The sequence below is a fragment of the Pongo pygmaeus genome, chromosome 12 (assembly GCF_028885625.2).
Source record: "Pongo pygmaeus isolate AG05252 chromosome 12, NHGRI_mPonPyg2-v2.0_pri, whole genome shotgun sequence".
Classification (NCBI taxonomy): domain Eukaryota; kingdom Metazoa; phylum Chordata; class Mammalia; order Primates; family Hominidae; genus Pongo; species Pongo pygmaeus.
In genome coordinates this window covers 59,195,651-59,222,944 of record NC_072385.2, presented here as the reverse complement: position 1 = coordinate 59,222,944, position 27,294 = coordinate 59,195,651, and the positions used below count along the sequence as shown (strand labels likewise).

The following is a 27,294-nucleotide window of genomic DNA, read 5'->3' as shown; positions in this document are numbered from 1 at the left end:
CCCAAGGCCATAGGCAGGGGCTGCATTGCCCCCAAGTCACTCCTTGGGCCTGGACAGGGGCACAGCACTGGGCTGAACTTGTTAACATCTTGGCATTTTAGTAAAAGTACCTGAAGGAAAATAGTCCTTCACTGCTTTTTCTTTTTCGCTTCATTTTCTAAGTTCGCTCCTTTCTTTCCCCCAGCTCGCCTGTCTGTGTATCCCCGACGAGGTGCATGTAAACCTGTCTGTCACCTCTCACCTCAAACCCACACCCTGCCCCCAACCAGCCATTCCCAGAAAAAAGGGGCCATGACTCTGCCCACATTTCTTCTCCATGGTGGCATGAGACTGCCACCCAGTGATGGGAACGCTGCCTGACTGAACTGAAGGAGAAAGGACCTTGCCTGTTTTTGATTCCATTTCCAGGAAAGCTTTTCACCAAAAAACAAGGTTAATGTCAGTTTGATGAAGATGAAGATACAGACTAAGATAAAAACACCTAGAATATGGGAGTGGGTATTGATTACACCAGGATGTGACTGAGAGCCTCATTTTTCAGAGGAATGACTTGAATATTATGGTAGTAAATGAGGCCCTGAGAGCAGCCTGGGTTTAGAGTGAAAGTCAGGCTCCTCCTGATGCATGCCCTGAGAATTCTTGGCAGATCCTGGGCTTTGTCTCCCCCACCTATGGCAATGTGGCCATGTCACAGCTGCCACAGCCTGAATAAAGCTGCCACAGAGCGGCAGAGCACACACACACTCACACAGACGTCCGTAATTTGCACTCTGCCGCATCCGCAGGTCTTCCGTGGAGTGGTGTAGACTCGGGCCAGCACCAGGGCTCCGGGCAGGACTGCGATCTGGGAGGAGAATCAGAAGGGACTTGGCTTCAACAGCCTTGCTGGTGTAGCGAAGCCTCTTGGGTTAGTTCACTTTAACTAAATAAAACTGGGTGGCAAGACATGTCTCTTCCCCTTCTGGGAAGAAATTCTTTTTTTTTTTTTTTTTTTTAATTTAAGCAAGTCAATAGTCTGAACAAGATTACAGGCTGGGCACGATGGCTCATGCCTGTAATCCCAGCACTTTGGGAGGCTGAGGTGGGCGGATCACCTGAGGTCAGGAGTTTGAGACCAGCCTGGCCAACATGGTGAAACCCTGTATCTACTAAAATACAAAAAATAGCCAGGCATGGTGGTGGGCACCTGTAATCCCAGCTACTTGGGAGGCTGAGGCAGGAGAATCACTTGAATCCAGGAGGCAGAGTTTGCAGTGAGCTGAGATCGCGCCATTGCACCCAGCCTGGGTGACAGAGTGAGACTCCGTCTCAAAAAAAAAAAAAAAAAAAAAAAAAGAACAAAGAGCAAGATGAGAGAGAATATCTGTACTGTTGAAAGTGAGAGAGATACACAGTTCATTAAATGGGCACGAGGTGTAGTAGACTGTTTGGGCTCATCCCTGATTCCACCACTTACTGGCTTTGTGACCTTAGGCAAGTTACTTAAACTCTCTGTGCCTCAGGCGTCTCATCTTTAAAATGGAGACAAGAACCGTACCTACACACCACAGCATTTTTGTGAGGATGAAGTGAGTCAAAACAGGAAGAGCACTCAGAATAGTGCCTAGAACGTAGTTAAGTGCTGAGTATGTATCTGTTGCTACTATGGTATGTTAAACACTTCCCCTTGTTTTGGGAGGGATTTTTTGAGACAAGGTCTTTCTCTGTTGCCCAGGCTGCAGTGCAATGGCCGATCTCTGCTCACTGCAACCTCCGCCTCCTGGGTTCAAGCGATCCTCCCACCTCAGCCTCCTGATTAGCTGGGACTACAGGTGTGTGCCACCACGCTTGGCCAATTTTTTTAAGGCGGGGTTTATGCCATGGGGTTTAAACCATGAGGTTTATGTATTTCTTGTAGAGATGGGGTTTATGCCATGTTGCCCAGGCTGGTCGCAAACTCCTGAGCTCAAGCAATCTGCCCACGTTGGATTCTCAAAGTGCTGGGATTACAGGTGTGGGCCACCATGCCCGGCCCACTTCCCATTTTTAAGTAATTCATTTAAAGAGGTTCCTCAATGTTTTTAACGTAGCAACTTTGCTCTGGTTACTGTGTTTGTCTGACAGGCTCAGTAGGGCTAGTGTCTCTGGGCATCTAGGCTGGGATATTGATAGTGGAGTGTTGGAGATTTGAGATGTGTACATGAAACAAGCCACTCTCTCTGAATGGCCCCAGGTCCTGCTAATCAGAGTGACATCAGCCACCAGATCTACAAGCCCTGGCACTCTTGAGATAAGCCCAGCCCCTTCTACCACCCTGATGTGTTCCATTTTCTGCTGAGGCTCTTGACCTCTCCGGGGGTTTGATGTGAAACTTTTGGGTCCTTTACATAGCAAGCCATCTCTACCAGCATTTCCCAATGCTGTGTGACATGATAATCTCTTGGGGTGCATTCTAACCTCTCTTTTTCCAGGCCATACCCCAGAACAATTGACTCCAACTCTCCAAGGTGGGGCCCAGGCATTAGGACACATCTCAATCCCCAAAGTGATTTGCCACGTGCAGCCCTGGCTGAGAACCAACTCTCTCCCTAGAAATTGTTCTGCTCTGGTGGTGGGAACAACATGGGAGTGTGGCTGGGGTCCCCACAGGCCTGCCAGAGAAGGAGGCTGAGGGATCCCCAGAACATCAGAATTTCTCCAGAAACTCCCAGCCCCTAAGGTGGGCTCACCCAGGTACCAGGGCCTGATACTGGCCCTGCATGTCCCATGCCTACCAGCGCAAGGCCTGACTCACTTGTGGTGGAGACTGACTTCCCAATGTCGACTAAGGAGCGGTGGATGGGCTTCTTGGTTTGGTGGCGATGCCTCCTCAGGAGGACGTAACTGACCCTCTCCCGGAGCTCTGGCCGCAGGAGACCATCCTCAATCTGCTTCTCAATGACATCATCTGTGTGGAAAACATACACACCTCATCCCTGTGGGACAGAACAGCCCCAGGGTATGGGAGTCTTCAGTTTCACCTGTTATTAGTGGGATTAAATGTGGCAGGGGGGGGTGTGGACATACTCCTGGCTTTGCCACTAGCTGTGGAAAACTGGGCATATCACCAACTCTTGGCCTCCTCCTGTTCAAGGGCACGTGTGTGTGTGTGTGTGTGTGTGTGTCTGCTCTTTCTGTCAATGTTCTTATGAAAAGTGAAATAAACAGTACATATGAAACTGCCCCAGGAGGCACAAAAGTACTGTGTTCAATGGTTTTAGTCCTAAAATGAACTCTTTTTAGAAAAGTATTTTGGGCAAAATACTTCTGGTAAAATCCAATGTGCTAGAACAAAACTCACAAAAATTTTTAGGGGTGTTAAGGCGAGCCACCTCCTCCCTTCGACACACCACTAAATGACAGCTAATTTCCTAAAGATGAATGATGACCCATTTTACCCTGAAAAGAAACAGGTTGTCATGACAAGAGGTATCTCTGACTATGTAAGAGGCCCTCTCCCCTTTTACCACATTTCTGGATGGCATTTTGGAGGATGGTCTTTTCCTCTCTACTGGAGGTCTACATGGCACTGAAACTTGGCGTGACTATGATCCTGCCCTGGGAGCAACAGAGTCAAAGCTGGTCTCTGCAGAATCAGGTGTCAGAGATGGGCTGTCACACAGACTCGAGGGCGGGCATGAGGTCGGGGGAGCTGCCCTGGTTTGCAGGGACCACAGGAGAGATGCACACAGTGGCCCCTGCCTCACCTATGATCTGTGGTAAGGAGCCACTGTCCAAATCCAGCAGCACCGTCCCCGTCTGCAGGCAGGTACGGAGCTCGAAGAGGCTGTGCAGGGATAGTGTGGACACGTGGGGCTTGCTCCAGCGTTCGCCGCCTTCCTCTACCTTTTCTTCAAACTTTATCCACCTGGAAGGGTAAGGATGGGGCTCAGTGTGGCCAGGGCCCTCAGAAGGAGGCCCCACCTGGGTCTCCCCAAAAGAGGGGTGTCATGTGAGGTCATGCTGTGTATGTGGTTGTGGTGTTGGTCCTAGACTCACAGGCAGAGGATCTCTTGGGGATCCCCTCATTTGTCCCCCACTCCTCCTGATACTGTCATGTTAAGGAAAGTGGCATCCAGAGAAGTATACAGGGGCATGAGGGATCTTCTGGGAGTGATGGAAATGTTCTAAAATTGGATTATGGTGATGGTTGCACAATTCCATACATTTTCTAAAAATCATTTACCATTACACTTACAATTAGAGAATTTTAAGTTATTCTAGAACAATAAAGCTGTTTTTTTTAAAAGCCTCAACTGGAACCTGATTATCTCAGGCTGTTCACACATGAGTGTTCAGTGTGGTTTGCTGGGAGCAGGAAAAACGTTCCCTGACGAAAAGTATTTCTCCCTGAGTTCCCCTGCAAGGTCTGAGGTTTCCATGCTTTTCACTCTTTTTGCCTCTGAAAGTTCAGGTAAAAATTCACATGCTATCCGGGGAAGGAAAGAAATTAAACCAAGGATGTGTAGGGATCTGTCCTTTCTAGAAGACTTGGAATCATTGGCTGGGTGTTCAAGCAGAAAGGCCTCAGACAGTGCCAGGGGAGCAAGGAGTCCTGGCCGCAGACACCTAGCTCCCCTTTGTAAGATGTCAACTACAAATGCATGGGTAGCTCCAATCTATTACAACTGAAATCCCAAGGGAGGACTTTTGGACCATGACTACCTAATTCTAAAGTTCCTCTAAAAAAAGTAAATGTATGAGAATGGTTGAGGAAAGTTTAAAAATGAAGAGAAATGGGGATGGGGCATGCCTTAGCACATATAAAAACTTGCGGAGAAGCTTCAGTAATTAAAGCAGTGTGATTCCAGGCCAGATATAGACAAGGGATCAATGGCACAACAGTCCAGAAACAGACCTGTATATCCATGGGAATTCAGGGTTTTTGTTGGTTTTTTTGAGACAGAGTCTCACCCAGGCTGGAGTGCAGTGGCATGATTTCAGCTCACTGCAGCCTCGACCACCTGGGCTCAGGTGATCTTCCCAGCTCAGCCTCCCAAGTAGCTAGGACTACATGCATGCACCATCACACCTGGCTAATTTTTGTATTTTTTGTAGAGATGGGGTTTCATCATGTTGCCCAGGCTGGTCTCGAACTCCTGGGCTTAAGCGATCAGCCCACCTTGGCCTCCCAAAGTTCTAGAATTACAGTCGTGAGCCACCACGCCCAGTCACGGAATTAGGATTTTGATGAAGGAGTTGTTTAAAAGACAACCAACCTAAAAATAGAAAGTTAAATCCCTACTTTTCACCAAACACAATACTAAATTCTTCATAGATTAAAGTTTAAACACAAAAATAAATCTATAAGCAAAAATGCAAAGGTACTAGAAGAGAATATAGGAGAGTATTCTTATATTCTTGGAGAATATTGTGGAGAAAGACTTCCTAAACAAAGCATAAAACCATAAAGGAAAAAAATGGACAGATTTGATTGCACAAAACTAAAATAAATGAAAACTTCTATATAGTAAAATAACATATAAATCAAGTTCAAAGAAAAGTAATGTATTGAGAAAAATATCTGCAACAAAGAAAGCATCAAAAGACTAATATTTATAATATAACAATGCTCCTTTGAATTAATAAGAAATTAACCAATTAACTCAAATTATCCAATAGAAAGTAAACAATCCTGAGAAGAAATGAAGATGGCCAATAAACATATGAAAAGATGCTCAACTTTACCAGTAATCATGGACTTTTAAATTACTACAAATGAAATAACATTCTTCATTTCTTATACTGGCAAAAGTTAAAAAGATTGACAACTTCCTGTGTCAGTGAAAACATGGGGAGGTGGCCTCTCATCTGCTGCAGGTGTAATGACACAACCTTCCTGGTGTGGGCAGCCTCTTTCAACATTCAGTGTGCATGCCTTTTGACCCAGTGGTTCCATTTCTAGGAAACGATCATAGGAATATAATGACACTGCCACACCCTGTAATATGTATACAAGGACGCTCGATGAAGCTTTGTCTGTTAGGCTGAAGAACTGGAAACCACCAGGTTTTCAGTAGAAGCATGATTACAGCAATGCTGTATGTCCATGCTGTGGAATATCCCCCAGAAATAAATAAAAAATATGAGGGTGAACTCACATACTGACAGGACGGACACTACCATCCCATTTTATAAAAAAGAAAAACACACTTGTGTGTGCGCGCACATGTGTCTGGAGAAAGCAAAAGTTTTGGAGGGATCCACGTCAAATGGTTAACAATGATTACTTTGAGCAGAGGAGTAGGATTGTTGTTGGGGCGGGATTTAAGACTTTCACTCTATTGGGGCTAATTAGTGTAGCAAGAATGCAGTCTGGTTAGGCTGGGTGAGGTGGCTCACGCCTGTGATTCCAGCACTTTGGGAGGCCCAGGCGGGTGGATCGCCTGTGCTCAGGAGTTTGAGACCAGCCTGGGCAACATGGTGAAACCCTGACTCTACCAAAAAAACCAAAAAAATTAGCTGGGCATGGTGGCACACAGCTGTGGTCCCAGCTTCTTGGGAAGCTGAGATGGGAGGATCACTTGAGCCTGGAAGGCAGAGGTTGCAGTGAGCCGAGATGGCACCACTGCACTCCAGCCTGGGTGACAGAGTGAGAGTCCGTCTACATTTTTTTTTTTTTAAGAAGAGCACAGTCTATGAAGCAACACTATTAGGTTTTGAATAACCGCTCCATCATTTACTAGCTGAAAATCTCAAGCAAGTTACTTAATCTCTCATCACCTTTGATTTCTTCAGTAATAATAATAATGTACAGCAATTAGAGCAGTGCCTAGCACACAAGATACACTCTGTTAATGTTAGCTATTAAGTTAAAAATAAAGAATATTACTTTTGTAATTTTAGGAACAATAAAAAAAGAAGAAAGCAAAGTCATTCAAAGCTCCTCCAACCAGGAGACATCATATTGATGTCTTGATGGTTGATATTTTGGTAACTGCCATTCTAGATCTCCCTGTGCATGCATGCACATATGCCCGTGTTTGCATTAACTGTACATTAATGGCACCACAAGGACCTTAAGGGTATAGTATCTAATGGACATCCTTTCATCCCTATTAGTATTAACATCATTCTGAAGTCTTTCTAGTATTCCACTGTCTGAACGTACCATAATTGATAGGAACAGTTCTCAACTGGTGGACATTCGGATTATTTCTAATTATTCTTTATTATTAATTAAGGCTGGTCGGAACATCCTTGGTCCCTGCTCCATAATTTCTTTAGGATAAACTCTCAGAAGTGGAATTACTGTGTCTGCACATTTTTACATTTATAACAAGCATTACCAAACTGTTTTCCAGAAAGCTTATGTCAGTGCCCACTGCCACCAATGAGATCTTACATTTCCCTAAAGTCTCCCAGACTTTGGTATTTTCATTCTTTTTCACCTTTGTTCATTTGGTAATTGAAAAATTATCTCACATTTGCACTCTTCTGATTACTAGTGAGATTGAACATCTTTTCCTTCATCAGATTTCCTCTTCACGTAACTGTATATTTTGCATTATCAATGTTTAACACCTTCATTCCATACATTTATTTGAGACAAGTTAACCAGGCACCTGGTGGGATCCTGGGGAATCAGATGGACACAGGATGGGGAGATCTGATTAGAGAAGGACTGGGAGGTGAAGACCTGAAACATGGGGGCTGGAGCCAGAGACCAGGCAGACAAGTTGTAACTGACCTTTTTGTGGAGAAATCTGTTTGGGAAATATCATTTAAATTATGGCAGATCCAAGACTATGTGATATCGAAAGTAAGATGTTTCTAAAAGGTATATTAACATAAGAGTTTACAAGGAATAGACCAAAGGATAAGTTCAAATTTTTTTTTTTTTTTTTTTTTTTGAGACGGAGTTTCACTCTCGTCGCCCACGCTGGAGTGCAATGGTGCAATCTTGGCTCACTGCAACCTCTGCCTCTGTGGTTCAAGTGATCTCCTGTTTCAGCCTCCTGAGTAGCTGGGATTACAGGTGCCTGCCACCAGGCCCAGCTATTTGTTTTTTTTGTTTGTTTGTTTTTTTTAGTAGAGACAGGGTTTCATCATGTTGGTCAGGCTGTTCTCAAATTCCTGACCTCAGGTGGTCCACCCACCTCCACCTCTCAAAGTGCTGGGATTATAGGCGTGAGCCACCGCGCCCGGCCAGTCCAAATGTTTTAGTTGAGAGGATACTCAACTTTTCTTCCTGAGGATCGACCTCCTATTCAGATTGCCTTTTATTGTTTTTTTTGTTGTTGTTGTTGTTTTGCTCAAAAATAATACAAAAGATAAACTGAACTGTCACCCTGCTCCCAAAGACTCTTTTGCTACTCCATGGTCTTACCCACCCACCTAAAGGTGTGATGTGGCCCAGTGCACGGGGCCACTTGAGTGGGTTGCTCTCTTCACTGTCTCACAAACATCCTAGGCCAGACAGTCTCAGGCAGCTCTCTCCCCTGACATCCCATTCTTCAGTCTTCTGCCCATACAAATGTAACTCCACCTGAAGGAGTAATAAGAGCAATGCTTCTTCTTTGAAACACCCTCTACTAACTCCAGATAGCAGATAGCAAAGACATGCAGTCCTCTCCACCTCTCAGGACTTCAACTATTTGTACTGTGTTAGGCATACACCAAACATTAACCCCATAGACACACAGACAAGGGTGATAACCCACTTGAGAACAGCCTGCAGAAACACTAAATTTCTTGTCTCCAGTTTTAAGCCAATGCCAGAACCAGACTCTGCTACCAGAATCCAGAAAATTTGATTTAAGGAATTCCGGAATATGAGACCATTTAACTAGGGACACCTCTCTAGTCCCCTCTATAACTATTTTGGGAATCCAGATGTTGAACCATTAAGCCTGCTACCTGGAACTTAATTTTGTGTTTTCAATGGCTACAGCTAGAAATTTAGCTCACTTTCACCTTGAATGGAAAAGGAAACATGGAGGACCAAAGATCCATAGCAGTGGTTTTCAACCTTGGCTGTCCATTAGAATAACTTGGAGAGATTTATAAAAATACCAATGCCTGGGGCTGGGTACAGTGGCTCATGCCTGTAATCCCAGCACTTTGGGAGGCAGAGGCAGGTGGATCACGAGGTCAAGAGATCGAGACCATCCTGGCTAACACGGTGAAACCCTGTCTCTACTAAAAATACAAAAAATTAGCCAGGCGTGGTGGCAGGCGCCTGTAGTCCCAGCTACTCAGGAGGCTGAGGCAGGAGAATGGCTTGAACCTGGGAGGCGGAGCTTGCAGTGAGCAGAGATCACGCCACTGCACTCCAACCTGGATGACAGAGCGAGACTCCGTCTCAAAACAAAACAAAACAAAAACCAATGCCTGGATGGTTACCCCACCAGGAGGGTGACCCTGCCATGGAAACTCCCAGGTTATTTGACTGCACCCTGTGGGTTCAGGAGCCCCTGCTCTGTAGGCGCATAGGATGGTGTGACTTAGGGATAGTTCAACTTATATGGGGTCCCAACGCAGGCAAACATAGCTCACATGGGTCTGATTCTCATTATACAGCAGGACATGGCCTCTTTCCTTTAGAATGGCTCCAAGAACACCAGCTGAAAGGGTCTCCTTTCTAGCACAGTCATGCTATGCTTTAGTTTCTCCGATTTTATAACTGAAGTCCATTTACAGTACATATTCTACTACACCAGTGTGCCTCAAACTCTAATGTGCATGGGGATCTTGTCAAAATGCAGATCCTCATTCAGCAGGTCTGGAATGGGGTCAAAGATTCTACATTTCTAATAAGCTCCCAGGTGTGCTCATGCTGCTGGTCTGCAGATCACCTCTGAGATCATGTAGAATGTCCTCTTTCCTCTCTGTTTCCCACTGACCAACGAGAGTGCCCCTTCCTCCACAAAGCCTCTGCCAGTTATTCTGCTTATTTCTCCTACAACACCCTAGGATGGTTCTCAACCTGAAGGACTTTAGGAACCACTATTCTAGGACAGTGATTCTTAAGCTTGGTTGCATATAGGAATACCCTAGATGCCTTTAAAATCTTCATGTCTCAGTCATATCCTAGACCAGTTGACACCAGAATAAAAACGGGTGGGATCCAGGCAACTCTGTGCTCCAGACTATTCTAGGTAAAGTTTCTAACTTCTTAGGCTCAGAGCCTAAAATAATTAATTAATTCAGGCTCAGTGCCTAAATTAATAATTAATTGTAGCCAATCATGTTTTATGATTGTTTTGGTATATAACAAATGCCAAATATACATTAAGCTTTTTGAAGACAGGTGCCATTGCTTCCTCTCTGGTGTCCCCTTATGGTCTCCTGCCCAGATCAACTGCATTAAATGCTTGCTCCCTCCTGCTTGAGGGTAGCAAGACCTCACTGATCACTTTGGGTGAGATCTCGCTATGAGGAAATGACTGGGAAAAAAAAGCTTAAAACCCATTTTGTTTAAGTATATTTAAAAATACTCAGAAGCCGGGCATGGTGGCTCACACTTGTAATCCCAGTGCTTTGGGAGGCTGAGGTGGGAGGATTGCTTGAGACCCGGCTGGGAAACAAAGCAAGACTCCATTATACAAAAAAATAAAATAATTAGCCAGGGGTGGTGGCATATGCCTGTAGTCCCAGCTACTCAGGAGGCTGAGGTAGGAGGATTAAGTCCAGGAGTTTGAGGCTGCAGTGAGCTGTGATTGCACCACTGCAATGAAGCTTAAGCGACAGAGAAAGACCCTATCTCTAAAAAGAAAGAAAGAGGCCTTATCTTTTAGAGACATAATGAAATATTTACAGATGGAATGATGTGGTGTCTGGGATTTGTGTCAACCTGATCTAGTGTGTGTGTCTGTGTGTCTGGGGTAGTAGGTGGGGGACAGAGAAACAAGATTTGCTATGAGTTAGCTGTTAACTGTTGAAGCTGGTGGGGGCAGGTGGGGGTTCATTCTGCTATATACTACTTTTGTATAAATTTGAATTTTCCAAAATAAAATCCTTAAACATTCTCCAGAATGAATAAAGGAATGGCCTCTGTAAAAAGCTTCTGGTCAAAGCCAAGTTTAAAAACTTGTGGAAGCCTGATAATAAGTTTCGTGTGTAATCCCAAACAACTCATTGAAAAGTGAACTGTATACCACGGTTGGCTTCAAAAAGTGGGGAATTAGAGTTGGGGAAGCAGGTCAAGTGGAAAGAAAATCTCCACGTTCTCCTTCATTATCCAGCAAAGCTTTAACTTTTAGGGATTTTGCCCGAGCTGGGTGCAGACTCCCAACTCTGCATGCCAGGGTGGGCACCAGATGCCCCGCTTCTTACTGGAATGGAGCTAAAAGGAACCTTGAAATGTCACTTGTCACAGAAAGCAGCTCTCTGTCACACAAAGCAGGGCCAGAACTGAGGCCTTTTCTGTGCCTAGTAACTCGGTCAGAGATACAATTAGAGGACATTGCTGTTCAATTAATACCAAGAGCAGCAGAAAGCATCATGGCGCTAGCTGCCAGGTACAGCCAAGGCTTCCAATGCTCAAACCACAGGATGGAAGAAGAGGAGGTTCTCCTTCAAGGAGGATCTGGAAAGGGCTAAAAACCAAGAGACCTCAATTCTAGTTCTCTCCTCAAATGGAAACTTCGTTAACTCCCACTGATCCTGCTGGGCTAGAGTAAGTATCAGCAGTTTTCAATGGCTGCATTAGGATCATCTGGGAGCTTTTTACAAATTCTAAAACCCAGGCTGAATCTCAGATTAATTACATCAGAACCTCAGGGGACTAAGAATCAGATATCAATATTTTTTAAAAGGAAGACACAGATCCTTGAGATGATAAAACAGGCTGCCCATTATGTGTGGTTAGATAAGAGTAAAATCTGGAGAATATACATAAACATTGTGACTGAAGAGAAGCTTCTATCTATACTTATTTTGAATATCATTATAATTAAATTGTGTCCTGGTTAGTTTGTTTGCAAAATCCCCCTTAGGACATTCTAATTTAAAAAATGTAATCTCCCAATGTATGTAACCTTTAATGCTAAGGCTATGTTGCCTCTAAACATTTGTTTTAAGAATTATATTTGTGTGAATTTGTTTCTTTCATGAAGTTTACTCAGCTAAAATTTGTAAAGTGTATATCCCTGGGGTCACTCTATCTATGTGGCCTCACCAACTTTATTCTGTAACTCTCCCACCCCGCCCCATTACCCAAAAGCTTGACTTCTGTGTATTAGTTACAAAGCATCAAGACATGTTTGTGCTTTCTGCCTAAGGCCTGTGTGTAATACATTTTGTAACTCCAACAAATTCATTTCTTAAAAGTAAGAAATGTAAGTTTTTCTTCATTATCCAGCAAAGCTTTTTAACTTCATATGAGTCATATCAGGATACTGAATTTCCCAACAGATACTGAAGACCAGTATTAATTCACTTACAAGCCCGTTAAGAATTTTCCTAGAGATGTCTGAGGAATCATCAGATACTCCCCTGGTTCAGTCTTTGACAGAGGCACTAAAAAAATGATCTGTGGAAGGAAGATTTTTCAAAAGGGGAACACCTGAGGTCGGGCCTGGTGGCTCACGCCTATAATCCCAGCACTTTGGGAGGCCAAGGCAGGCAGATCCCTTGAGGTCAGGAGTTTTGAGACCAGCCTGGCCAACATGGCAAAACCCTGTCTCTACTAAAAAAACAAAGATTAGCCGGGCATGGTTGTGCAAGCCTGTAATCGCAGCTACTCCCAGCCAAGCACTATGCTAAGCACTTAACATGTATTATCTCATCTAATCCTTAAATCTATCTCACGAGGTAGGTCTGTGACTATTCTCATTGTACAGGTGAGGAGACTGAGACCCTTAGAGGATAAGGAGCCTGCTCAAGGTGGCTGAGGCAGGAGAATCACTTGAGCCCAGGAGGCGGAAGTTGCAGTGAGCTGAGATGGTGCCACCGCACTCTAGCCTGGGCAACAGAGCAAGACTCCGTCTCAAACAAATGGGAGAAACACCTAAGCAAATTCTGGCCCATTCTTACAATTTATTTGGCCAATTCATGCTACATAAAATCACATGCATGAAAATATGTATGTGAGATAGTACAACAAGTTGTTTCTACAACTGATTATGACTTTGCATACCATGTATATGTTAATAAACCAAACTTGGAAGTAAATCTGAAAGATTATAAAGTATAAAAGACTGAGTGGGCAGGCATGGGTCAAGGGTCAGCACACATATGGAGAAGTTCAGAAGCTACCAGAAGGGGCTGATGAGCACCAGAAAAGCCTCACAGGCCTCTTGGGGCACCCACCCCAGTCCAGGCTCAGAAATTTTATCTTTTTAGTGTCCCAAAGATGATTAGGTCCAGTGACACTGTCTAATGCTAACCAAGATCACAAAGGCTGATGTATAAACCTGAAGGCCAATTTATTTAATTTACAATGAGATTTACAATCATTATACGGGTTTGTTATGCTCATCCTCCAGTCTTTGCATTCTCTCCTTATGGGCAGATATACAGGGTAAGCCAAATTATCACCAAAAAGTTGCTGAATATAGAATCAGAATGAGTTAATCATTAGTTAAGTGATTCCAGTGTTTAATAGACTCAGGATGATCTTTCATCTCTACACATGAGATATGTCTGGAACTGGGATCAGATAGATAGGGCCTTCTGTCTTAGATTGTTCTGTAATGAACCCTACTTCCTCCCATGGCTGACTGATGCCCTTTGAATGAAAGTCTTTCCTTTTGGTGGCCTAGGAACCTCCGCTGAGGGCCTTTGGTGATGCAGTACAGTTTGGGCATTACAGGAGAACCACTCATTCCCAGACAGTGATGAACTGCAGTGGCACAGCTGGTGGTGATGGGGCAGAGGTGTGGCATTCCAGGGAGCTGTGGTGAATGGAATGGGGGTGGCCTCTGTTCCCAAGCTCATGCATTTGGTGAAGGGTCCATCCTCCTGCACACCATGTCCTCATTCAGGGTTGAAGGGGAGCCCACAGCTAAGTGAATGCCATCAGACAAAGTTACTGAAAAATTCTGAATGGGCTTCTTCAGGGAGAGGCTTCTGGAGCCAAAACCTCTCTGAGGGACACTTGTCTGCGTATCCAGGAAGTCCCTGTAATTGCCCCATGGGACTGTCATCTACGCAGTTGTCTGCCTCCCTCAGAGTCTGCTGGTACCTCCCTTCACTGCCTCTCAGGAGAGGCCCTCTCCTCACCTAGGCGCTCTCTTCCACCTCTGCTATTCTGGGCCAAGTTCAAAAGCCACCTCTCCCAAGACAATGCCTTCCCAAGGGCCAACGTTGAGGAGACCTCTCTTTCCTCTGGCTCCCATCACACTTTTTATCATTTATCACATAACATTCCTAATCACGACAACGGCTAAAGCTTACTGAGGGCTTTCTATGTGCCAGGCACTATGCTAAGCACTTAACAGGTATTATCTCATTTAATCCTTAAATCTATCTCACGAGGTAGGTCTGTGACTAGTTCATTGTACAGGTGAGGAGACTGAGACCCTTAGAGGATAAGGAGCCTGCCCAAGGTCATGCAGCTTATAAGAGACAGGGTTTGAAGGCATGTCTTTAGATTCTAGAGCCTGTTCTCACCACTTTGCACATACCACCCTGGGTTTTAGTTATCTGTGTATATGAGCACATGCCTGCTTTATACCAGATTGGGGTTGAAATATCATGTCTCATGGGCTCCAAGCACCCCACAGCCTGTTTTTGTATGGCCAGCTAGCTAAGCATGGTTTTTATATATTTAAAGCATTGTAAAGAAGGAGAAAGAGTAGGCAGAAGAGAGAAAGGAGAGAAGGAGAGAAAAAGAGAAGAAGAGGAGGGAAGAGAGGAGGGGAAATAAAAGGGCAGTGGAGGAGATCATCTGTGCACAAAAAGCCTAAAATATTTTCTGTCTGGCCATTAACTGAACATGTTTGCTGATACCTGTACTAGATCATAAGCACTTTAAGAACAGATTCATATTTTACTCATTTTAATTCTCCCGCAGGACCTAACACAACATCCCCTCAACTATTTTTGGAATGAAAGAAGAAAGGTGTGGATAAAACAGCCTCTCCAAAGCTCTCCTAGACTCAGAAGTTAGAGCTTCCACCTTTCCACTGCTCTAGGGATTGATGTAGTGCTGCAGTTACATCAGCAGATCTCCATGGACAGAGATGGGGTGTGGTCTCTCTCTCCTTCAAGAGGAGGATGAGTTTGTAAAATTGCACCACCTATACTCTCATAGGCAACTTGAAGAATTCTGAAAGTTCTGGTTGGTATTACAGGCAGAACCGTGGCCAAAGGATTGCTTACATTAAGTGCATATCTTCATTACTACAGATGTATGAAAGACATATTTGGGGTGTCTGCTCCGCCTGTCTTCCATGGGGATGTGCTCTCTAGGATACAGCGAGTCCTCTCCATACCTCCTCACACCTCTGATCTGGGTCCCAGTGATAGGGCAATCAAAGTTGGACAGATCAGATTCTACATGAAGAATTTGGAATTGCTGTGGGATGGTCCCTTGAGTAGGGTGTATGTGAACATGGAAGCTGAGGATTGGCCAAAGGCAGGGACAAGCAGAAGAAGCTGGTTGCAGAAGAGTAAAGAAGATGTCCTGAGAGAAGCAGAGAACAGAAGCAGAGAGAAAGAGGACAGGCCAACTTCCCAGGCCCAGCCCTTGAGAGATCATGCCCCTGGGGACTATGAAGTCACCCCAGTGTCCCAGTGATGCTCCCTCCATTTGTATGAGTTAGCCTGAGTGGGCTTCTGTTACTTGTAGCCCCAAACCTCCTGATGATGACAGTGGCATTTCTCTCCCCTTGGGCATCGCAAACAGTCCCCGACAGCTCACTCAAGATTAGGCTGTGGGAGCCAGAGATGGAGATGCTGGGTGGGGGCTCTTGACTCTCATATAAAGTACTGCTGCCGGCCAGGAGCAGTGGCTCATGCCTATAATCCCAGCACTTTGGGAGGCTGAGGCAGGTGGATCACCTGAGGCCAGAAGTTTGAGACCAGCCTGGCAATATGGTGAGACTGTATCTCTACTAAAAATGCAAAAACTAGTCAGGCATGATGGCAGGTGCCTGAAATCCCAGCTACTCGGGAGGCTGAGGCAGGAGAATCACTTGAACCCAGGAGGCGGAGGTTGCAGTGAGCTGAGATTGTGCCATTGCACTCCAGCGTGGGTGACAGAGCGAGACTCCGTCTCAAAAAATGAAAAATAAAAAAAAAAAGTACTGTTGCCAAAGGGTTTTTAGGCAGGACTCTTCCTTTGGCATCTCTGGAGTCTGATGGCTGTGATCCTAACAAGACAGGAGAGATAACCACCAAAATCAACGTGTAGACCTTGTTTTGATTCTAGGTTGTATAAACCAACAGAAATAAGATATTTTTGAGACAGTAAGAGAAACTGAATCTAGACTAGATAACCAATTATAATAAGGAATGTTTCTCAATTTTATTAGGAGATATAACGGCATTGTGGTTACAATGAAGTCTAATTCACAAAGATGTGTACTGAAATGTTTACAACATTCAGGATTGCCTTTAAAATACCCCAGCAAAAGCAAACAACAACAAAAAATCCCTAAAAGCAAACAAAAAAAGTGGTGGAGATAGAAAAATATGAATCTTTGATGAAGCTGGGTGATGGGGACCATTCTCTCTACTTTTTGTGTTTGAAATTTTTCATAATAAAAAGTTTAAATATATATTTGGATATATAAAAATATATATGAATAGGTAAATCAAGTAGGGGTTTGACATGAAGGTGGTCTGATGGTGGGGTTATTCCCCTTCTGACAGCTGCAACTGAGTGAGCTATCCAGGGATGACTTTGGTTGGGGGAGGTGTTTGCTCCTTCAGACCACCTCCAAGGGTTCTGAGGAGCTGCCAGCCAGTTGTGCCCTATCTGGGAAGAGCTCCCTGAGTGCTCCAGTCCCTCCCATCTCTCCTCACTTAATTAGCCTTCCAATCTCACTCACTGGCCAACTAATCTGATTGTACTATCCTGGGTCAACCGCGTGATGGCCTTGTGTCACTGCCTGGCTGTCCCCATGGGTGTGGACTTGTGCTTCCCCTGTCTGATTGCAGGACTTTGAAGGTCTCTTTTGCAGCTCCACCCTGGGATAACTGTAAGTTATCCTAAGTCCCTGAGAGATGAAAGCCCCTAGCATAGCCCTCATTCTGTGTTACACTGCCAGCTGTGAGAGCACTGGATGGAACCCAGGGTCTCTGAGACTTCAGGGAACCTTTTACCTGGGGCTTGATCCAGGTTCTGATTCATATAAAAATCCCTTTTTCCTACTTCACCAACATAAGCCTCAAGTATCAGTGTTGGACTAGCGTAGAGAGAGGGAAAGACCAAATTAGATACTGGACATAAAAGCAGCTTGATAATGACAAAGAGTATAATTATTCAGAACACTAGATCAGCAGAAGGTGAAAGTCAAACAACCTTAAAAATCTTCATCTGACCATAAATCTCCATGCGTGACTCCACTGCAATAAAACAAGAGAGCGATGGCTGCTAGCCTGCAGCTGCTTACCTGGCTCATGTATACCAGCCATCCGCAGCTCCTACAGTCGCTTTTCCACCCCACCTGTCTCCTCAAACCAGAGACCGGCCTGGAATTCCCTCAACTCCCTGCTAAGAGCCCCTCCACCTGTGCCCAGGGCCACCTTGCTCCATCCAGCAGCCTCCCTCAGCTTCTTTTCCCTTTAAATCACTCTCTTTTCCCTGGACCCTTCTTATAAGCCTACAATATGCTCAGACTTCGCTGACCCTCAAAAACAAAAGGATCTCCCTTGGCCCATGTTCCCCTTAAGAGGCTTCCTTCACTCCTGCCCTTCATGGACAAGCATCTTGGAAGAACTGTCAAGTGAGCCCAGCTTTTTAGTTTTAACTCTTCTCAACTTACTGCCCTCTGGCTTCTGCCCTACCCTTCCTCAGACTGCGGGAGCGGGTCCACCCTGCGGGAGCGGGTCCATCCTGTGGATGCGCTTCAGTTCTTGCGGTACTTGTTATCTCCTCCCTTCATCTTGAATGTCTCTCAGCCCTTGATTTCCAGGACAAAGCCCTCCTTCCATTCCCCTCCTAACCTCCTGGTTGCCCCTTCTCAGTCTCTTTTGTGGGTTCCTCTTCCTCTGCCCATCCTGCAAATACTGAAGTTCCTGGGGACTCTGTTCTGGGCTCTCTTCTCACTTCACAGACCTCAGGGGCAACCTTATCCTTTTCTGTGGGCTTGATTTCCACCTAGATGCTGATGTCTCACAAATTTATGCTTCTCTACTGAACTCCAGACACGGTGGCCACATGATGACCTCTGGACACCTCCACTTGGAGTTTCCTCAAATAGAACCTGTCCAAAATGGAACTCATTATCAACTGCCCCCAAAACAAAATTTAAAAATACCCAATATAATAAAACTTTACTACATTTGTGTTTTCTAAGCTGCTACCATGAGGTACTCACCAGCTCAGGTTGGAATTCTGGGTGTCTCCCTGACTATCTGTCCCTACGTGCCATCTGTTATCAAGTCCTGTCAATTCTACCTTTTAAATTTTGTCTCAATCTATCCCTTCTCTCTATCCCTACTGCCAGCATCTCTCCCTTGGACCAGCCTCTTAACTGGCCAAGTCTTGCTCCCTTTTATCCATTCTCCACACTAAAGTGAGATGATCTCTCTTAAGGATATGCATGATTCTGTCCTTTTCCCACCTAGAACCCTTCAGTGGTCCTCTGAAGCTCTCAGCACCAAGTTCCAACACTACAACATGGCTGGCATAGAATCTGCATCATCAGCCCTGCCATTCCCTGCCTCTTATTCTACAGTCCAGCCACAGGGAACCTGTGCCTGTTCTTCTATGTGTCTGTTTGCCCTATTCCAGAGGCCTCTTTCCCCTTCCCTACCCTCTCCTGGCTAACTCTGACCCATCCTTCAGGTCTCAATGTGAACATCTCTTCCTCTTAGAAGCCTTCCTGGACCTCTCCTGCCTGGATTAGATGCCCCTATGCTCTGCTTTCACAGTGCCCCCATTATCAAATGCCCCCTTATTTGCCTCTGTGTCTAATTAGACTGAGAGCCCAAGAGAGCAGGGGCAGCATCTGCCATGTTCCATTTTCATATCTGTAGCAGGCTCAGGGCTTGCAGATAATAAATATTAATTGACTGAATGAACCAAGTTTGTTGATTTCTGCACTGGGAGCTCAGCATCCTACTCTCCTTTAAATTGAGTGGGCAGCTCTGGTTCCACTGGAAGGTTGATTCCAGATGGGTGGTGAGACCAGACGGCTGGGGATGCCTACTGCCCCACACTAAGATGGGAAATGATGTTAAGGGCATTATACAGGACTTTTTTTTTTGAGACAGAGTTTCACTCTTGTTGCCCAGGCTGGAGTGCAATGGCACGATCTTGGCTCCCTGCAACCTCCGCCTCCCAGGTTCAAGCAATTCTCCTGCCTCAGCCTCCTGAGTAGCTGGGATTACAGGTGCCCACCATCATGCCTGGCTAATTTTTTTGTATTTTCAGTAGAGATAGGGTTTCACCATATTGGCCAGGTTGGTCTTGAACTCCCGACCTCAGGTGATTCACCTGCTTCAGCCTCCCAAAGTGCTGGGATTACAGGCATGAGCCACTGTGCCTGGACTATACAGGATCTTAATGAGGGTGATTTCAGGGTTGACACAGAAAGTTCAGCTTTCTCCATCCTGTATGGAGTGAGAGCATCCCTGCCTATGTGCATAGAACCATTCAGGGCTTTTGAAAACATACTGATCTGGTTTGACCCAACAACTGACCCACTTCTGGTGCCCTTCCTGGTCACTGCAGGAATGTTCTAAGAGCATGTGTCTCATAAGAATCTTCTGGCAAGTTCGTGTTTGTGGTCTGCTCTGAGTTGAGACCAGAAGCAGCTTGGATTTGGAATTTGCTTTCACAGCTCTTGGGAGGCGCTAAGCTCTGGTTATTTCTGAGTAACCCCAAAGGGCCCTCCACACTTGGGTGGGTTCCAACCCAGGTCATTCTCCTTCCCAGCCCTCCACTTGCAGTCAGGCAGAGGTGGGCATGAGAGAGGATGGAATTCTGGGTAAATAGTTTGCTCACAGTCAGGTGGTCGCCCCCACCCAATCTGATCCAGCCCTCCCTTCAGGCAAGGTCATTATCAGCAAACAGCCAGCTGCATTTCCCTCATGGGAATGCTAGAGACAGAGTTAATAAAAATCTATCTTATTAACAGCCTGACCTACCAGCATTGATCACATTAGAAATGACGCTGCACACACAGTCCCCATTATGTGCATGGCGCAAGGCTCAGCAGAGCTCAAAAAGCCATTTAAATCCCTCCAGGAGTGACTCCTCCAAGGGCCTGAAACATCCCCCAAACTAATAACTCCCGACAAAGCACCGCCAGGGAAAATTCCTTGCGGATTTGAGATTTTCACTCTGTTAATCTCCTAACTCAATAAAGCAAACACTCCCTGCAGCAAATTAAATACTTTTATTAAAGGGTCCCCTCCCCGATTCTCTTTGACATGGGTATTGTGGACCATAACCCTCTTGGAGCCTGAGTGTCTGTGTGAGGGGCTGTCCCCTACTCCCCATCATTTTCTCCTGTTACTCTAAGAAGGCCCAGAACCCATTATGATTTGCTGATTCTTAGATTCTCGAAACATCTGAGATCTCTAGCTTCCCTGAGTGGCTCCACTGGCCTGTCAACTGAAGAAACTGCTATTTTTTTGTGGGGGTGACAGGCCTCAAACAGCTCTGACCCAAGCACCTCTAACCTTGTAGTTTGCCTGGAGGAGGGCCCAGCAAAACTGTTCAGGCCCATGGTGGGCTTCTTGGCCGATAGTCAAACCCTTCTGACTTCACTAGGGGCTTGCTGGTCATACCTTGGACAGTTATCTGGAAACCAGATGGGGTTAGCTGTAGAGAGTAGAAAAGGGTGGAGCAGAAGTCGAGAAAGCTACTCTCCTCCCACATTTTCCTGTCCCCAAACTGGCCTTCAAGCTACTCCTCTTTGGGATCTGCCTAGAATTGGGTTCGACCACTTTAACTTCTAGTCATCGCTTTCTTTTCACTGCTGGTTGGAGCCAGGTTATCCTGAGGTCCTGATGGCCTTTCTTCCAGGACCTCCTCAGATGCTGTCTTCAGAAAGCTTGCTTTGCGGGGAAACCTACCACTTTACAGATGGTAACTGCCAGACCCCTTTATGTTTTAGGAGAAGCCCCCTTCTAGAAACATCCTCATCTATAGTTTCTTGGTTCCTTCACTGGGCCTGGAGTGCAGAGGGCTTTGTGAATCCACACTCCGAGAGAATAGAGACAGTGTGGTTTGCCTTTGGTGATAGTCAGGTCTCTGGGGGCCATAAGGCCTTCTTGGCAAGGGCTCCATGGGTGTGTGTGATAGGCCCTCGTGGAGGGTCTGGTCCTGGCAACCATGGCTAGGGCTTCTGGATGAAGACCCTGTCCAGGGTGTGGAGAAGGCACCTTCCCCTTCCTGGGCCTCTGAGAAGGCTCTGCCCAGACTTCCTCCTCACTATTTGCTCACTCTGGGCAGGAGAGGCCCTCGTTCAGTGCAGGCCGTGGCTTCAGGCCCTGGCCCCTCAGAGGTGTTAAGACATAATAGCCCAGGGTGGGTCCTGGTCATTTGAAATGTCCGCCTTCCCTGTCAATCTTGGATAGGCATCCTGGGCTCTGCAGCTCTCCCCATGTATCTCTGACCCCAACAGAATTGCTTCCAGACCTATGTCCTTCCCTGGAAGTCAAAACAGTCACTGGAAGTTAGAGACAGAAAGAGAAAGAGCTGAGAAAATGAGGAAGGGAAGACAAAGTCCATTATCCCTCAAGTGGGGAGTCAGACAGGCCTGGACTGGAATCCATATTCAGCCACCTACATGCTCTGACCCCTGGTGAGCTACTTGCTCCCCTTCACTTCAGTTTCCTATCTATAAAAGAGGGATAATGAAAGTTCTACCTACTCAGGGTCACTGTGCAACTTGCAGGAGACAAGCCTGTGAATCGATCAGCACAGAAAGTGTTCAAAGAATGGGATCATAGTAAGAGATTCATTGGCTTCCACACAGGGACCGGGCCCATGTGTGGAGCTGGGGATTTGTTCCTCTCTGACGCCCGCAGGGATTTATTTGCTAGTCCACCCAGTGGCCTTTCTTCCAGATACATGGTATGTGGAGTGGGGAAAACCTGGGGGTGTCCAAACCTGTGCCTTCTGGCTCTGCACAGCAACTACCCAGGCTAGTGAGGGAGATGAGCGAGGGAAGAGCCCAGGCCGTGGTTGGGGGCAGCTGTCAGGCTCTGGGTGTCATGGTGGCCCCCATGCAGAGACAAACCTGGGCACAGTTGAGTCTATGCACTCTCAACTTGGGCATAATTGCCCCCAAGGGGGCAAAAACTGGTTCTTGGAGGAGTGAAAATATTTTAGATATTACAATGGTTTGTGGCACTCTACAGCTACACTCAACCTGACAAATCTTATTCCTTTTTTTTTTTCTTTTTTTGAGACAGAGTCTCACTCTGTTGCCCAGGTTGGAGTGCAATGGCACAATCATGGCTCACTGCAGCCTCAACTTCCCCTGGCTCAGGTGATCTCCCACCTCATCTTTTCAAGTAGCTGAGACTACAGGTGTGTGCCACCACGCCTAGCTAATTTTCTATTTTTATTTTTATTTTTTGTAGAGACGAGGTCTTCCTATGTTGTCCAGGCTGGTCTTCAACTCCTGGGCTCAAGCAATCTGCCTGTCTTGGCCTCTCAAAGTGTTGGCATTACAGGCATGAGCCACTGTGCCTAGCCCTTATTCCTTATTTCTAATGAAAGAAATTAAATATTAATTTAATAAAGTTGATTTAAATCAAATTAAATTCTTCTCCTGGGCGCAGAGTGGCATCATGTAAAGAAGGTGGAGAAACATCGGCAGTCTGTCTTCCTGTCCGAAGGTCCCTCCTGTTGCCTCTTACCATAGCCTTCCTTCCCCTCGGGCTCTTGGGAGCATTGGGCACTGCTGAACAGTCCAGTTAAGTCCCAAGGCCCCTTTGTCCCAGGCACTGGGGAGATGAGCAGTGCCAACCACTCTTACCCTGCCCCTCCCTTGGCTCCTGTGACTTCTCCATGCGGCTCCCCTCCAGCTTCTGCTCTCCGTATATATGGAGTGCTCTCTGCTCCCCATGCTTTTCTCCATGGCTCCAACTCTGCAGCCCCAAACTCTGCCAGATAGCCCTCTCCATCTGGATTTTTCCCACCATTCAGACTTGACGTGCCTGGCACACCTTCTCCTTCCTCCAGGAAGCCCTCACTGTCTACCCCAGCCTGCTTGTTACTTTCCTTTTTACAGCATTTACCTTGAACCATTTTATATTAAAGAACATCCTGGGTAAAAAAATGAGACCTTATCGCTACAAAAAATAAAAATAATTAGCTGGATGCAGTGGCATGTGCCTGAAGTACCAGCTACTTGGGAGGCTGAAGCAGGAGGATCGCTCGAGCCCAGGCATTTGAGCCTGCGTGCAGTAAGCTATGATTACCCTACTGCACTGAAGCCTGGGTGACATAATGAGACCCTGTCTCTGGAAAAACAACAACAATGACAAGAATGCAGCTGACCCCTGAACAACATGGATTTTGAACTGCATGGGCCCACTTATACACAGGTTTTCTTCAACCAAATGGGGTCAAAAATACAGTACTCATGGGATGCAAAACCTGCATATATGGGCCAATGTTTCATATAGGTAGTTCCACAGGGCCAACTGGGAGACTTGAATATATGCGGATTTTGGCATCAGCAGGGGGTCCTGGAACCAGTGCCCTGTGGATATGGAGGGACAATGGTATATGCCCTTGTATTACTCTCAGAGTTTCATGGGTAACTGTTCTATCTTCCCACTTGAACTTTAATTTATTTGAGGATGAAGAGGAAGTCATAAGGTTCTGTTTGCTCCTTAGTTCTGGACACCAAGGAAGGCAGCTGGGAGGGTCTTTGTGGACCAGGAAGCTCTCAAGGTACAAGGTGCCACTTCCCACCAGGAGGGTCAGGCAAGCCCAGGCTGTGCGAGACTGAAGTGCCCACCTCCCTCGTGGGGCCCCGCCTCACCTGGCTGACTCCTTCCACTCCATCTGGTCTCCGTCATGCTGCAGAGTGTCCATCTCTGTGAAGAGGGTGGGGTTGGGAGCCTCATCTTCCTCCCCCAGGATGTCCTGGAGCTGCTCAGCAGCTGGGGACCCTGCAAAAGAGGGGCAACAGGTCTGCTGAGTGTCCCACGGAAGGCAGGAGGACCACAAGGCCAACAGAAATGGAGTAGGAGGCAAGCACAAGGGAAAAGTATTTTCTAATTCTGTAAAACTAAGTCCAGCTCCTGGGTGAAGCTGGACTCCTATAACCAGGAATCAGAGGTGGGCGAGATACTCTTTAAGATAAAAGAGATGAAAAGATTTAGTCTGCATTCAGATCCAGGGTCTTATAGCTGGCAGTGAAGAATGATGGGAAATGGTCGAAGCCAGAGCAGCAGCAAGAACCAGAACTGAAGAGAGAAGTGAGAAGCACTCTGACCCAACTTCAGCTTACCACCTGAGGGGTTCTTCTTCCCACCGAGCCCCAAACAAGCCAACTCCCAACACTGGTCTTGAAAAGGCAGTCAGCCATGCAAGACAGCTTGCACACCCTTGTACCATGTGGGCCCACTTTCTTCCTGGGCAAGGTGGCAGTCCATTTCCTGAGGCCCCAGCCTGCTTTCCAACTGCCCATTGGAAGTCACTTCCTGGGTGTCTCCCAGGCATCTCAAAACTCAACATTTCTCTCCCAAACACACTTCACCTGTGTTCTTTCTTTTTCTTTCTTTTCCTTCCTTCCTTCCTTTTCTTCATCTCTCTCTCTCTCTCTCACTCTCCAGTGAATACCTACTATGTGCCAAATAAAGCTATGAAGAAGACCTATGTGTCCTTGCTCTCTTGAGCATGTGCTCTAGTGACAGAGACAGAGAATAAACAAGTCAACAAATCCATAAATGACCATTTCAATGATAAGTTGTCTAAAATAAACAAAATGACCAAGGGAGCTACAGTAGATAGCATGGTCACAAAAGGACTCTCTGAGGAGGGGACACTGAAGCTGTGACTTGAAAAATGAGAACGAGCCACTCTGCAGATCTGGAGGAAGAGTGCTCTGCATGTTCCAGACACCCTGTGGTGGAAACGTGCTGGTGAGTGTGGTTCAGCACGTGAGCAAGGGACAGAGAGATGGCATGATGTCAAAGTGGTGACCAATGCCATGACTAAAGGCATCCCTGCCCACCCCACTGCACAGGCTAGACACCCTGGGGTCATCCTTACCTCACCTCCCTTCCCCTCATCTTCACACTCATATTGAAATTTTCAGGAACCCCACTGCCCTGCCCCGATGCAATCTCTTGTTCACTGTCTCCTAAGCCTCATCAGGTCTTCCCTTCCTCCAGCCTGTTTCCTCAGTTCATCATTCCCTTCTGTCCTCACTTATTTCTTCATGGACCTCTACTCTTTTCTTCATTACATCCTCCATTCTTTCCCCTTGACTTCCCAATCAAACCAGCCAGGCAATGCCCAAACAAGAATTCACTGGCCCAGTCTCCTCTGCAGGTGTGTCTAAGGGCTTGGGGTGGCAGGTGGCTGGGGTGGGGATGGCAGCACGGAGTGGTAGTGTGGTGGAATCAAATAGAATCCCAATCCAGCTAGACAAGGGTGTGAGTCTCGGGGCTGCCGCTTATTCACAAGTGAACTCAGTTGAGTGAGCAGGACTGCTGGGAGGAATACAACAGGTAAGAGAATGAAATGCCTGACACAGGGCTTGGAAGGTAACAGCTGCTTAGCCCCTCACCACCAACACCCACACCCAGGCCCATGAGCCCCACTGTAAGGGTTTCCCCTCAGCAAGTCTCAAGTGCAGCAACCTTCCAAGCATCCTTGTCAGCGCCCTTCCTGTGTCCTTCGAGGCTGTCCCTAACCTTTGCTCCTCCCTTCAAGCTTCTTGATTCAACTCCTACCCCACTTCATCAAGAGAATAAAGGCCTCCAGGCACGAAATCCATCAACATCCTTTCTTCCATCCCCCTCAACTCTTTCAGATGCTTATTTCATCAGCTAGTCTTTCTTCACCTGGATCTTCAACTTCCCTCTCGCCACCCTCTTTCTCTCAACCTAGAAACAGCTCTTCCTACCCAAGACACCCTCCCTGACCCTGCCTTCTTCTTTCTTTTACCCATACTTCCTAAAGTAGTGGTCTGTGCTCATGGTCTCCATCTCCTCCTTGTCCAATTAGTTCCCGGCCTGCTGCCACTGGCTCAGCCTCCACCACGCTAAGGACATTGACAAAGGCAGAGGTTTCAAACTGACAGTTCAAAGGTGTGTTTAATTCAGGCCTCGCAGAGTATGAAATTTTTTGAAAGTATTGCTAAGATAAAGAATTGTAAGACTTCATATAGAAATCCAGATCTCTGACTTTTCTTGAAAAGTCAGATGTTCTGATCACTGTGCCCACGTTCCTGCTTGGCAACAATCCATGAGAGTTGATGATGGTGCCTTCTTAGGTAAACATATGCTTTTTAGTTTGCCACAGTCCCCACTACTTCTTACTGGTGTCCCATTAATCTCATTTATTGCCATGCACCTAAATTCACAACCCCTGCCCTCAGATCCCTCTTGTTATTTTAATTGTCAAACCAATAAGCTAGTAAAATCAATCAAACCAACAGCATTGAGAAGCTATGGTCTGGCTTATCTCTCTGGAACTTCAGAGGTGATGATTGCCCCTCTGAACTGAAATATGACTTATGGCTCTTATAACATGGCAGTTTCTTGATATTTTCCCTCTTTGAAGATTCTCTCTCAATATCTTTCCCTAGTTCCTCTTGCCTGGCTAACACTTAAATCTTGATCTTCCCCAGGATTCTGCTTCATCTTGTTCTCTCTTCTCTCTCCACACTCCTTCTGGGCTAGCTCATGTTATTTGTGGTGTCATTTTATAAATGAGGTCGCCCTTGTGTCCAGGCAAGACACCCATGTGTATTGAACATTCCAACCGACAATTGGACTGCTCCTTCTGGGAGCTCGGCAGCCTTCTCAAGTCACCCTCAACATATTCAAAACAGCTCTGCATCCCTTCTTCCATCAACCCAGCACTGCTCTCCTCTGTTTTGATTCATAGCACCTCTAGCCACCTACCCATCTAGACAATGCTGGACTCATTCCTGAAGCTCCTTCTTTTTCACAATCCATGTCCAACTGGACACTAACGTCTTTCATTTGCTTCATAAACATTTTTTGGCTCTCTCCTTT

The 27,294-nt window shown here is 46.2% G+C and overlaps 1 protein-coding gene across 3 annotated transcripts in view; it reads right to left on the bottom strand.

Annotated features, from left to right (window-relative positions):
• Positions 1-27,294, bottom strand: part of SLC4A5 (solute carrier family 4 member 5) — a 126,921-nt gene that overhangs the window by 45,644 nt on the left and 53,983 nt on the right. For all 3 annotated transcript variants that reach the window (XM_054476232.2, XM_054476233.2, XM_054476234.2), the window contains 4 exons: positions 24,084-24,213; positions 3,726-3,886; positions 2,774-2,926; positions 749-844 (listed from right to left, as the gene is read on the bottom strand). In XM_054476232.2, coding sequence (XP_054332207.1) covers positions 749-844; positions 2,774-2,926; positions 3,726-3,886; positions 24,084-24,213 — 540 coding nt within the window. The remainder of the gene's footprint in view (positions 1-748; positions 845-2,773; positions 2,927-3,725; positions 3,887-24,083; positions 24,214-27,294) is intronic.